General features: G+C 49.5%; 1 protein-coding gene across 3 annotated transcripts; it reads right to left on the bottom strand.

Annotated features, from left to right (window-relative positions):
- On the bottom strand, positions 1 to 10,237 carry ugl (ureidoglycolate lyase). Of its 3 annotated transcripts, XM_018746210.1 has the most exons (17): positions 10,139 to 10,237; positions 9,652 to 9,717; positions 7,655 to 7,762; positions 7,419 to 7,547; positions 6,765 to 6,983; positions 5,957 to 6,047; positions 4,879 to 4,955; positions 4,677 to 4,787; positions 4,118 to 4,177; positions 3,623 to 3,779; positions 2,820 to 3,018; positions 2,619 to 2,697; positions 2,424 to 2,516; positions 2,125 to 2,197; positions 1,061 to 1,128; positions 733 to 863; positions 1 to 401 (listed from the first exon to the last, which is right to left on the bottom strand). In XM_018746210.1, exons 3-17 carry the CDS (start codon positions 7,658 to 7,660, stop codon positions 230 to 232), a joined length of 1,665 nt encoding a protein of 554 aa, XP_018601726.1. In that variant the 5' UTR covers positions 7,661 to 7,762; positions 9,652 to 9,717; positions 10,139 to 10,237; the 3' UTR covers positions 1 to 229. The 3 variants fall into 3 exon arrangements, with proteins under 3 accessions (XP_018601726.1, XP_018601725.1, XP_018601728.1); XM_018746209.1 differs by lacking the exon at positions 10,139 to 10,237 and having other exon boundaries at positions 9,652 to 9,940; XM_018746212.2 differs by lacking the exon at positions 10,139 to 10,237 and having other exon boundaries at positions 322 to 481; positions 9,652 to 9,945.
- Between the last annotated feature and the right edge of the window lie 416 nt (positions 10,238 to 10,653).

Genomic DNA, 10,653 nt, shown 5'->3' with positions numbered 1-10,653 from the left:
CCCTCCACTGGAGGTGTGTGTCATTTTGGAGAAAAGTGTCATGCATTACTGTAAATGTTAATCATTGTGGGCAGGAACAAAAACTCATTAACTTTATCTCTAAAATGAAGCAATTATGAAGCTGAAAATGTAAAAAAAAAAAAAAAAAAAAAAAAATTAAACATCTGACACCAGTCACACGCTACGCCATGTGGGATGTGGCAGTTGTCAGTGTGGCCGCGCTCACGCTTCATAGCCTGTGTTTGAGAACGCCTCCTTCCTCTTGCTGGTCTGCATGCCTCCCCTGTGAGCTGAGGAACGTGTGGTCCAGGTTGAGGTAGGTGGTGAGGAACTCCGGGAAGTCGCTCTTCTGGACCACCTCGAGGAACATGCGGGCGGAGGTGAGCAGAGTCCGACGCTCCCTGCGGGGCAGAGCGTCTCGGGTCAAACCGGGGATGGCTGCGCTCGTCGCTTTTCCGTGGCATCTTTGAAGAGTTAATTGCTTTAAAATTTAAATGAAAAATTGGCGTGAATTTACTTATGAATTACGTATCAAAAGCACAATTTGAGAACTTAATCGTTTCCTAAGAAAAACTGGTCGTTCAGCCCCTCCATCAGCCAGCTTTAGAATAAAGTGCATCACATCAGTCGCTGTAGTTCAGATGGTGTCCCCACCACCACCACCTGGTTTGGGATGTCCGGAATGAAAGTGCCCAGAAAACCCAGCCCTGAATGTTAGGTGCGTAGCTTTACCTCGGCGTGTGACCCCGCCGCTCGTCCTCCAGCTCCGCCAGCACCTCCGTGGTCAGGCTCCGCACCAGAGCCCTGGTGACCGCTCTCCCGTCATCCTCCAGCGTGACCAGGTGACGGATCCACTGCCACACCTGGGGCGGGGGGTAAAGAGGCTTCGCCGAACGGTTATACTTTTAACGAAATGCCGAGGGATCCCCCTCCGCATGTTCTCCCTGTCCACCATATGAAGGTTGAGTCCCCTCATTAAACCCTACGACAGTATAGCCTTTCCCATTAAAACTGCAATTTGCTGTTGTCGATAGTATTTGTTTGTGGTTTTTTTTTTTGCCTGGGATCTGGAAATTTCCGCAGTGGCCGAGTCCTCCACTTGACCCTTGTAGAAGAAATGCCCTCGACCTGAAGAAAAAAAGGCCCAAAGTACAGTGGCAGCTGTAAACTGTGTTCATATGTTGGCATTGCATGAAATTCTCTGCGTAAATATTGCAGCTTATTTTCTCAGTGTTGTAAAAAAATTTTTTTTTGAAAAAAAGTGTGATGTATGTTGCTTTGGAGAAAAGCATCTGCTAAATGAATAAACGCAAATGTTATGAAATGTAACCATCCCACGGTGCGGTCTGGGCTTCTGGTCACCTTCTCAAAGTGGACATTTCTTAATCGATGTACAGTATGTATGATGATGGTCAGTGTAGAAGAGAATCTGGTATAACAGACTAAAACACCTGACACTTATTGTCTCACACTGCTGTCAGTCTAATGCATCTGACATAACCATACTGTTAACACTGATATATATAGTACGGTCAGTCTCTCTCTCTCTGGGGGTTTCCTCTGGGTGCTCTGGTTTCCTCCCACAGTCCCAAGACATGTTTTTCAGGTTCACCCACAGTACGTGAGTGATAGAGAGAGTGTGTGTTACAGTGATGTATGGGTGAGTGACCCATTGTAAGTAGTGTATCTAGCAGTGTAAGTCACCGCAGTGAATAAGGTGTGTGGACTGATAACACTGCATAGAGTTCATTGGAAGTCGCTTTGGAGAAAAGTGTCTGATAAATGTAAATTTTTACCCTCGAATAGTATGTTAGGAGTACGGTCATGTCACATGTAACAGATTGAGATCATTAAGGAATTAAATTGTAAAGTGTCCTTTTAGTGTAAAAGGGTGATGCTGTCTGCAATGTTTTATTAAAAAGTTAAAATGTAGCTTTGATTTGCGCTCGTGTTTATGCAGTTATTCACCCCCTTGAAGCTGCTGCGACTGAGTGTTTGCTCGGGGTGTAACGAAAATATTCTTCGAGGCCGGCGAATGTTTTTGCTCGCTCGTCCAGCTTCCCGCCAAGTTTCCCTTACCCTAGTAAACTTTTTCACAACGTTGAGGACAACGCTACAATTTACCTTGTAGCCAGGCCTCGATGAAAAGAACTCCAACAGCAACGTTGTACTTGAGTCCATAGAGGGTGACCCCACCCTGAAGAGCAAAGAACGGAGCTGTTAAAACGACGCATTCCAATGTCCTCCTTAAAACCAACAGCGTATAAATGCGCCTCCTTAAACTGCGGTACGGGCTTAGCCTTGTCGATTTACCGCAGTAATAGCCGTGTCTCCGGAATCAAGCACAACTGACAGTTTGACGCAGTTTTTACATGCTGACGCGATCAAGTGTCAACCGAGGTCTGACTCGATGGCTCACGGACCGCCGGCACGCTGAGCAGGTCGGCGGGGGTCACGGCGACGTCCTCGCGGAGCTCCAGCAGCTGGTTCTCCCCTCGGCTGCGCATCTGGAACAGCTGGGGGAACCGAAGCCAAGAGGTGCCATCAGCCTCGGGGTCGGAGCGCAGGGCCAGGACTCCAGGTGAGCGGAGAGACCTGTACAGGGGTACGCCGCTTACTCTCTGCATCGGTTCCACCAGATCCAAGTCGTAGACCATGAAACCGTCCACACCGGCGTTGATTTCCAGTAACTTTGACCTACAGGGACACGGGAGGTCAGAGTTCAACAAGGAGGAGACCCGACGTTGAAATTTAAGCCGCAATCGGTCCAAACCGCACTTGTTACTCTGGGTGAAGTTCTCACACGTGCCGCTGCCCACCTGGTGACTGCGGCGAGGACGCTCCTGTAGAGGGCGCCGTCCTTCTCCCGTGGAAGTAGCAGTGCCGCCATTCCTCCTGTGGCCAGAGCTCCTCGTCTGTGGCACGTTTGCACCAGAAGGTCCATGTAGCTCCTGAGAAACCTCTTCTCCATGTTCACATATTTGCTGCGATCAGGGAGCAGGAACGCAGCTCGATGGCCTGGAAAAGATGAGTCTGTCCTTGTCAAGCAGGGAGGTACATCTGTTCATTTAGCTGATGCTTTTCTCCGAAGCGACTTCCACTGAACTCTATGAGGTGTTACCAGCCCACACACCTTATTCACCGTGGTGACTTACACTGCTAGATACACTACTTACAATGGGTCGCTCATCCACACATCAGTGGAACACACATGCTATGGGTGAACCTGAACAGCATGTCTTTGGACTGTGTGAGGAAACCAGAGCACCCAGAGAAAACCTACACAGACACGGGGAGAACACGCAAACTCCACACAGGCTGAGTGGGGATTGAACCCGCATCATCTTGCACCACCCAGGAACTGTGAGACAGCAGCGTTACTCACTGTGCCATGGTGCCGCCCAGTACGGTAAGCTATTTACCCATTTGTACAGCTGGGTAATTTTACCAGAGCAATTTAGAGGGAGCACCTTGCTCAGAGGGTACAACAGCTGGAGGTGGGATTTGAACCCAAGTCGTTCGGGTGCAGGGGGGCAGCTTTAACCACTACGCCCCCAGCCGCCCCAGCCGTTCAGCCAGTTCCGATAAGGAGGTGGTTCATGCTGGGGAAAAGGTCGCTCACCAAACTTGTTGACGAAAGAAGCCGAGTAGTCCCAGATGCCGCAGTTGAGGCCCGCGGAGTGCTCCCGCAGCTCATAGAGGATCTCCTCCATCTCGAACGTGGCCAGGATGTTCTCTATAAGCACGGTGGCCTTGGTGCTGCCCGGCGGCAAACCCAGCTGTAGAGTGGGGCACGGTTAACGCGCAGAGAGCAAGCGCTGCCATCGGGACCGTTCTCCGCTTTCGCCGCACTTCAGCGGTTCGTGCGGAAAAAAGCAACCGGTTGTTGTTTAACTTGAAATTCTTTACCGCGGTGACCTTTACACGCGTGGCTACGCGTCGCCCTATTCAGACGCGAGCGGAGCTGCGATCGAAAAGCAGACAACCTCCGGCCAGCTGGCGGCCGCCGTCCCGTTAAAGACGCGTTATTTGAGCAGAAAACAATGCTGCGGATCACATTCCCAGGAAAATGAGAAGTAAAGGTTTTCACCGAGTACTACATCAACCTTCCTCGTACCCGCTGTTCCGTCCACAGGAATATTTTGCTCCAAAGCCGTGCCTCCAGGTAGCTTTCGACCTGAATAAAACAAGAATGTGGCGTAATTAGACCCATTTAATGTCCCTATTGATAATAAGTTTTCCTATTACCTTTCTACCTGGTTTCGTCCCACAGCCCAAAGGTGTGTGTTTCAGGTGGATGGGGGGGGCTCTGATTTTCGTGTGTGTGTGTGTGAGAGAGTAATTGCCCTGCAATGGACTGGCGTCCCACCCAGGGTGTGCCCTCCTCATACCCTGCGTTTCCAGGATAGACTCTGGACCGCCGGGACCCTGCACCGGACAAGCGGTGATTGGTAATGGATGGACGGACGGACGATTGTACTACTTCACTCTGTTCTAAACCGAAATTAAAACTTCGGTATAATTTAATAGCGCACAGCGTATCATAACACAGGGCTTCGGCTGCGGCTCGACAAAACGGCTACGGTGCTGAAGACATCCTATTGGTTTTCGACAAGGTTTGTTTTGTGAAGACGTCGCATATGAGTTATTTCACCTATAATCACGGGAAGCCTCACCTTGGACAGGTAGAAGAACGGCCCACTGTTGTTCTCAAACAGCAGTTTTCCGTTGTGGAACATCAAGAGGCCGAAGTCGAAGAGGGGCCCCGGCACCTCTTTGCCGTTTACCTGCGGAGACACGGCTGGGCTAAAAGCGCGTTCCTGGGCTCCTCGCCATGAGGTTCGTAACGTCCGTGAAGGGACAGCGTGCCGTCAGTACCATCATGTTGTGTTCCACCATGTTCCAGGCACGTGGGCGGAGCATGAGCACCGGGGCCTTGGACACGGGCGGGGTATCTGCGGGGGGGGGGGGGCCAGGAGCAAGAGGACAGGTGTGTTATTGCGGTCACCCTTCTGCTCTTAGGGGGTGGAATATCACATTCGTGAGCCTTAGCGCGACTCCATCTCCTGCTTTAAATCAAAGCTTCTGCATTTTGCCACTGTAGAAATGAAGTAAGTTCTGGTTTTCTCCTCTTTATTTTTAGCAAGATTCTATGTTTGAACAGCCATATTTTACATGATCTTTATCTTAATTAAATTTACCTGTACATTTACACCTTTGTCCAACACAGCTGACAATGGTGGGGGGTGGGACTAAACTACTCACTTTTGCTTACTCATGTATCCAGCTGGGTTTTATTTATAGTATCTATTCCTGGTGAATGCCTTGATCAAGAGTACTTCCCAAGAGGGTAAATACACTCAATATCCTTTATAATTACTTTTCGGTGTGTTACAGCGAAGTTTTCAGTATTTATTCATTTCTGTAGCTGTTATTCGTTATATAGGTGTTATCTAGTATGTAGTCTATAGCTGTTATTAGTGTGTGACACGGAGAGAGTGTGTGTGTTCTACTGATGTATGGATGAGTGACCCATTGTATGTAGTGTATCTAGCAGTGTAAATCTTCCAGTGCTCTGGTTTCCTCCCACAGTCCAAAGACATGCTGTTCAGGCTCACCCATAGTGTGTGAGTGACAGAGAGGGTGTGTGTGTGTGTGTGTGTGTGTGTGTGTGTGTGTGTGTTCCACTGATGTATGGATGAGTGACCCATTGTAAGTAGTGTATCTAGCAGTGTAAGTCACCACAGTGAATAAAGTGTGTGGACTGATAACACTACGTAGAGTTCATTGGAAGTTGCACTGGAGAAAAGAATCTAAGTGAATAAATGTAAATAAAAAAAAAAAAAAACGTAAATTATTCCAACTTTAAACCTTGACAAACACTCCAGTGTGGTTCAAGTCACCTGTATTGCATATTATACACGAAGGAAACATGGGAATAAACTCAGCAACCTACCGTGAAATTGGTTACGCACTGCTCTGTAGACATTGTAAATGCCTTTAATCTGATTGTAGTATGTTGGACAATTGCCATCGTCAAAGTCAACCTGGGGAAAAGGGAAAAAAAAGCATGTCGGTGGCAGAAGAAAACCGCTTTGCGTGGCATAAAACAGCCGCCGTATTGTACGGAGGATTGTTGAGTTCGCTGGCAAAGTGTAGCTCAGTTTCCAATAATCCAAACGTACTGTACATCATACACTTTTTCACTCAACAACTTGGCCTTCAGACTGCATGAAAAGCTACTTAAACCACAGTTTTCATGGAAGCTCCTCTTATTATGATGATACCTTCCATGAATCCTAACTTTGTCCGCTGAGATTGCTGATCTTATGTCCTTTCCCTCAAGTAGATGAGATGGACGGATGGATGGTGGAGTCTGATGTTTGTTCCCATAGGTAAACACACTGTCTGAACCGCTTGTCCCATACGGGGTCGCGGGGAGCCGGAGCCTAACTCGGCAACACGGGGCGCAAGGCCGGAGGGGGAGGGGACACACCCAGGATGGGACACAGCCAGGACGGGACGCCAGTCCGTCGCAAGGCACCACAAGCGGGACTCGAACCCCAGACCAATCAGAGAGCGGGACCCGGGCCAACCCACTGCGCCACCGTGCCCCCCGAGGTAAACATTATTTGTAAAGTTGTAAATATTACTAGTGCTACCTGGTTTCAAGTGAATATGGTAAATTATGATCTAGTGCATATGTTTACAGAAGGAATATGAAGCACAGGTTTGGGGCTTCGTCAGTGAACCCTTGGCCACACCTGTATGCCCTGCGCTGGAGACCTCAGAGCCCGCATGAAGCGCTCCGTGTCGCAGGGGGCCAGGTCCCCGATGTCCACGTGTCTCCTGCGCAGCCGTGCGGGTGCAGGACGCACCCTCCACGTCGGGTCGTTTCGGATGTGCGCCGTGTCATCGGAGAACCCCGGCAGCTCCCCGCTCAGGTCCAGATGCGCCTTCCTGGCGCTTCTCTGCGCGAGTATCTAGGAAACCGCCGGGGAAGATTTGAGAGCACCTTTCCCTTTGCCTCCCCCACTTCCAGGACTGAGAGGGTGGGAACATCTAGCGCTTGTTCACCCACTCATTTACCATTGGACCAGATCAGCTTTCTGAACCGTGCAGGTACGCGGTCCGGAAAGGCTCCTCCTCTCAGCCACGGAGATCCAAACTCGTGTCGAACACGGAACAAGGAAGGGGACCGCCGGTAGCGTAGCGGTTAGGGCTACTGCCTTTAGATCCTGAGGTTGGAGGTTTGATCCTCGCCTCCAGCTGTAGTACCCTTAAACAAGGTACTTGCCCTAAATTGCTCCAGTAAAATTAGCCAGCTGTATAAATGGGTAAATACTTGTAACCTTAATACTGTAATTCGCTTTGGAGAAAAGTGTCATGTAAATGTAAATGGGAACATGTCGTCTCACCGTGTCAACTTCTTGTTGGAAATTGGAGACCAGCTCCACCAGGAACTCCAGCGCGTTGCCACTGAGGAGAATCTCGAACTCCAGCTCTAAGCCTCCGGGCGGAGGTTCGATCTCCATTCCTCTACGAGCCTAATAGGGAGATAAAGAAAAGGCTTTATGAACAGCTTCTCCGGCATTCTGTTAACGCACTCCACACGGGTGTTTTATTGCAGTAAAACAGTGGCTCTTCTACTTACAGCCATGTCTTATTGGGTGATGTGGAGGGACGGGAAGAGGACTTTGGATGGACTTTGCGCTTATGTTTAAACAGCGTTTTCCAGGCAGCTGAGGTTAAGTATCATAGCCTGGAAGGTAAACAGAATACTTAAACATGTTTAACCTTGTTGAACCCACACACACTTTCTGAACTGCTTGTCTCATACAGGGTTGCAGGGAGCCGGAGCCTAATCCAGCAACACAGGGCGTAAGGCTGGAGGGGGAGGGGACACACCCAGGACAGGATGCTAGTCCATCACAAGGCACCCCAAGCGGGATTTGAACCCCAGTCCAACCCACTGTGCCACCGCCCCCCCTTATTGAACCCACAAAGGGAATAATATCTGACCTACCTGTAATACCAGCTATCCTTCACTGCTTTATGAGTGGTGAAATTGATATGATACAGCTGTTCACTGGGTCACTTCAGTAATGTTTCGCTTAAAATCTGTTGAAACAACTGAACTGAATTAATAAATATTTGTGCAGAAGTCCAATAACATTTCGTCATTCGGGCTGAGATCAGGCAGGTCGTTCTTCCCAAATCACCCCCCTCCAGATTTCCCAGGCATTGCCAACGTGAGCGTTGAAGTCCCCCAGCAGGACTATGGAGTCTGTAGGTGGGGTCCTGTCCAGAACCCCACCCACTATCTCCAAGAAGGTCGAAAACTCTGAACTGCTGTTTGGTGCATAAGCACACACAACAGAGTTTTCCTCTCTGCGACCTCAAGTCCCATTGAGGCGACCCTCTCGTCCACCGGGACAAACTCCAACTTACGGCAGCCAGCCGGGGGCTTCTGAGAATCCCCACACCCACCCCGTGCCTCTTGTCCCGTGCAACTCCTGAGCAGGAGAGAGACCACCCGCTATTGAGGAGTTTGGCTCCAGAGCCAACACTGTGAGTAGAGGTGAGCCCAACTATATCTAGTTGGTATCTCTCAACCTCCCGCACCAGTTCTGGCTCCTTTTCCCCAAAGTGAGGTAACATTCCACGTGCCAAGAGCCAGTTTCTGCCATGAGGGGCCGTGATGCCACGCACCACCCTGCCCCCGAAAGGCATTGCACCCAATCCCCATGCTGGACCTTGAGGGTGGTGGGCCCATATGGCCCCCCACGTTGTCTTTTCGGGCCGAGCCCGGCCGGGATACGTTGGCTGCCCGGCCAGCAGGCGCCCGCCTAGGAATACTACCCCCAGGCCTGGCTCCAGGGGTAGGTCCCGGTGACCCTATTCCGGGCAAGGTAAACGTTGACCCGTTTACGTTCGACATATGGGTTTTTCGGATCGTGTTAGTCTGGATCTTCACTCAAGGCCTGGTCGCCATAGGAGACCCCACCAGGAGTCTACTCCTCCTGATGATATAGCCCTGGAGATCCCTAGATCATTCAAGCCCTTCCGCCACAACAGGGCCCAATTCAGGAAGGGTCCATACATACACTACATAAGTAAATCCACACAGATAGAGATGTGTATTACAGTATTTGTAATTGTTTAATAACAGTTTGGATTAACACTGTTGAATGTTAATATATGTATTCTCTGGTGAGAATAATATTTCTTATTGCATTAGGTTGTTGGGTGTATTTGGAGAGGGAGCGCAGAGGGTATGGCCGGGTTCTGCTTTCTGGCGGGTCTGGGGTTCGAGCCCTGCTTGGGGTGCCTTATGACAGGCTGGTGTCCCATCCTGGGTGTGTCCCATCCCCCTCCAGCCTGGTGCCGTGTGTTGCAGGGTTAGGCTCCGGTTCACCCCAGTCCCGCTTGGGACAGGTGGTTTCAGACAGTGTGTGTGTGTGTGATTACAGATTTACAAATTGATTTACCTTACAAATTACAAAAAAGTGTTAAGTTGTTATATAGGAATGATTCGATGCGAAATGCATAGAAACCAGTTATGAAAAGAATGATCCGACTCATTTGTCAGATTAAATTAATGGCTCAAGCTAAGGCACCGTTTGAAGTTCGATTTGTTTGAGATCCTACCGTCAGGTTGTTAATGCCTTCGGAGAAAGCCCCAATTTGCCTCACTGTTCCTTCAGAGTCTTCCATCTGCAAACAATTTTCAGAACCATCCGTCACACACCAGTTAGCGTAGAGCGCAACGGAATTCAAAACGGGCCTCCACGCTCGGCTCGCTCACGCTCATCTCTTATTACCACTAATTACATATTTACCACTTTCATGGAAGTTACTTCACGTTTTACCCATTTATACAAACTGGATATTACATCCGAGCAAGAGATGCTACGGCGAGAGCCTTAAACGTTACGCCGCAGATTGTGAAGAAACCTGCTGCCGATCATTGACGTTACAAAGAGAACTTCCAATAAACCGATTAGATGTTTCCGTCCACGGCAATTAACTTCATTCAAGGTGACTTACGGTGTCCGATACACTAAACTCCCTACAGTCCTTCCTTCACACACACACACACAGATACGCTATGGGCAATTTAGAGTCACCAGCTCACCTGAAACATCTTTGGACTGTGGGAGGAAACCCACGCAAACAAAAGGAAAAGATGCGAACTCCACGCAGGCCGAGTCGGATTCGGACCTGCATCAAAACGCGCGACCCAGGAGCGCGGAGGCACCAGCGCTACCTGCTGTGCCGCACCTGTGTAGTCTGCGCTCACATCTGACCGCCTGTGGGAAATAAGCAGGTGATACTATAATAAAGAGCAAAAGGTGCCAGATTGAGGAGTTCACAGACGAGTGGGATCATTTCAGGTCAACGAGGCCCGTGGACCACAAGTTCCTAAAGAAGCAGGGAGAACTCGCGTGGAGCCATAATAACTGTTAGGAGTGAAGTTGGCGAAGAGATCATGTAACACAACACACACAAACACACCAGTCATCGTCTATGTTATATTATAACAATTATAATATAATGAGTTTCTCAGTGTAGGAGGAGGGAACTCCAGCGGGAGAAACCTTTCTGGAGGACATCATGCGTCATGATCCAGCGGTTAAACATTCTCATTCT

The sequence above is a fragment of the Scleropages formosus genome, chromosome 5 (genome assembly GCF_900964775.1).
Source record: "Scleropages formosus chromosome 5, fSclFor1.1, whole genome shotgun sequence".
Classification (NCBI taxonomy): Eukaryota; Metazoa; Chordata; class Actinopteri; order Osteoglossiformes; family Osteoglossidae; genus Scleropages; species Scleropages formosus.
The sequence above is the reverse complement of the archived record's forward strand: the minus strand, read 5'-3'. Positions and strand labels throughout refer to the sequence as shown.

What these genes read in the sequence shown, in the direction of transcription:
- ugl (XM_018746210.1), bottom strand. An exon ending in TCCAACAAGAAGTTGACACG is followed by an intron (nt 6,984 to 7,418) that starts GTGAGACGACAT and finishes GCGGTTTCCTAG; the next exon opens with ATACTCGCGCAGAGAAGCGC. An exon ending in TGGTGGAACCGATGCAGAGA is followed by an intron (nt 2,517 to 2,618) that starts GTAAGCGGCGTA and finishes CGGTTCCCCCAG; the next exon opens with CTGTTCCAGATGCGCAGCCG.